The following is a 2,149-nucleotide window of genomic DNA, read 5'->3' on the forward strand; positions in this document are numbered from 1 at the left end:
TCGGGTGGGTTGTGAAAATTGTAATGGAGCTCATCTTACTAAAGACTACGACTTGGATGAAAATAACAACAAAAAGGTGCAAGTATGTTACTCATGTGGAAAAATAATCACTCTTCTGGCCCCTATTCAGAATGAAGTACCCAAGGAATTACAGAAGGAGGATAATGAAATTCAAGACCAAAATCAAAATCTTCATGGAACAGAGCCTACTCGCTGAGTCCAGAATATGGACTCGACGAGTCCACTGCCAAATCCGAAAGAGCAGATCCCGGAAAAGCTTTACCAGCCTCCATTGCCATACCCAGCTCGAGCTAAGAGAGAGAAGCAGGAAGAGGAGTACCAGAAGTTCCTTGATCATATCAAAGCTCTTCAAATCAACATACCCTTCATCGAAGCTGTCGCACAAATGCCTAAATATGCAAAATTCCTTAAAGAACTTCACACGAATAGAAGGAAGATGGAGGAAGTGAAAAAAGTAATTCTTAATGAAAATTGCTTAGCTGCTATGCTAAATAAGCTACCAAAGAGGAAGGGTGACCCGGGGAGCTTAACTTTGCCTTGCCAATTTGGTAACTTGGCTACCATTCATGCTTTGGCCAATTCGGGAGCAAGTGTAAACCTCATGCCATATTCATTCTTCAAGAAGCTGGATCTCCCGGAACCAAGACCAATTCGTATGACGATTCACTTAACAAACAAGACAGTCACTTTTCCAGGAGGCATATGTGAAGACTTACTGGTCAAGGTGGACAAATTTGTATTTCCCGCTGATTTCATAATTCGAGATATGGAGGCAGATCCTCAAGTCCCGATCATCCTCGGAAGACCTTCCTCAACACTACGAGTGCTATAGTAGACATGAGGGACTCGAAGCTTACTTTGCGGGTGGGAGAAGATTCAGTCACTTTTGGGGTTGATCAAGCTATGAAGTATGCAAGGCATAGTGATGACACGACATTCTCAATTGACATGCTTGATGAATTAATGGAGGAATTCAAAAGTGAAGATTCCAACAAGTCCACAATTTTTGATGAAGAATTTGATGCTGAAAAAGACTTAATGGAGATCGAGAGGTTGCTGGAAGAAGCTCAGTTTGAGGAATTAATGAAGCAATCTGACAGCTCAACTCGCCGAGTAAGGCCGAGCTACTCGCTGAGTCCATGCTTGGAAAAAACAGAATTCATAAATTCAGCTGCCAACTTGCCAAGTCCCTTATCTGCACTCGACGAGTACAACCAACATAACCCAAAAACTAAGCTCAAGACGTTACCAGAACATTTGGAGTATGCTTTCCTTGAAGATGGCCATCAAAAGCCAGTCATCATAGCCTCTGACCTTTCCAAATCTGAAAAGGAAGAACTAGTTCAAGTTATGAAGAAGCGAAGGCGGGCCATAGCATGGAGCATTACCGACATCAAGGAATAAGCCCCTCTTATTGTTCTTACAAGATTAATCTAGAAGAAGGAGCAAAGCCGGTTGTACAGCACCAAAGACGATTAAACCCAAATATGCAAGAAGTGGTCAAGAAGGAAGTGGTCAAACTTTTAGATGCGGGAATTATATATTCCATTTCCGACAGTCTATGGGTGAGTCCGGTCCAAGTTGTGCCCAAGAAAGGAGGGATGATGGTCATAACCAACGAAAAGAATGAGCTTATTCCGATACGAACGGTAACCGGTTGGAGAGTGTGCATCGATTATCGAAATCTAAATGATGCCACTCGTAAATACCATTTTCCCTTACCTTTTAGTGATCAAATGTTAGAAAGATTATCGAGCCATAGTTATTATTGCTTTCTAGACGGATTTTCGGGTTATTTCTAAATACCCATAGACCCAATGGACCAAGAAAAGACCACATTTACTTGCCCAAGTGGGACTTTTGTTTATTGACGCATGCCCTTTGGGCTATGCAAAGAACCCGCAACATTTCAAAGGTGTATGACAGCCATATTCCACGATATGGTGGAAAAATTCATGGAAGTTTTTATGGACGATTTTTCTGTTTTTGGATCTTCCTTCCATGATTGTCTCACAATTCTTGACTTAATGCTTGCCAGGTGTGAAAAAACTGACTTAGTCCTCAATTGGGAGAAATGTCACTTTATGGTCAAGGAGGGTATAGTTGTAGGCCACAAGGTTTCCAAATT

The 2,149-nt window shown here is 41.7% G+C and overlaps 1 protein-coding gene across 1 annotated transcript; it reads left to right on the plus strand.

The window, feature by feature from the left end:
* Window positions 1-226: 226 nt before the first annotated feature.
* LOC145038476 (uncharacterized) lies at window positions 227-853 on the plus strand. Its single transcript, XM_078986827.1, has one exon. The coding sequence runs from the start codon at window positions 227-229 to the stop codon at window positions 851-853; it is 627 nt and encodes a 208-aa protein (XP_078842953.1).
* Window positions 854-2,149: the final 1,296 nt, after the last annotated feature.

Source organism: Lactuca saligna, chromosome 4, assembly GCF_052625555.1.
Source record: "Lactuca saligna cultivar CGN05327 chromosome 4, ASM5262555v1, whole genome shotgun sequence".
Classification (NCBI taxonomy): Eukaryota; Viridiplantae; Streptophyta; class Magnoliopsida; order Asterales; family Asteraceae; genus Lactuca; species Lactuca saligna.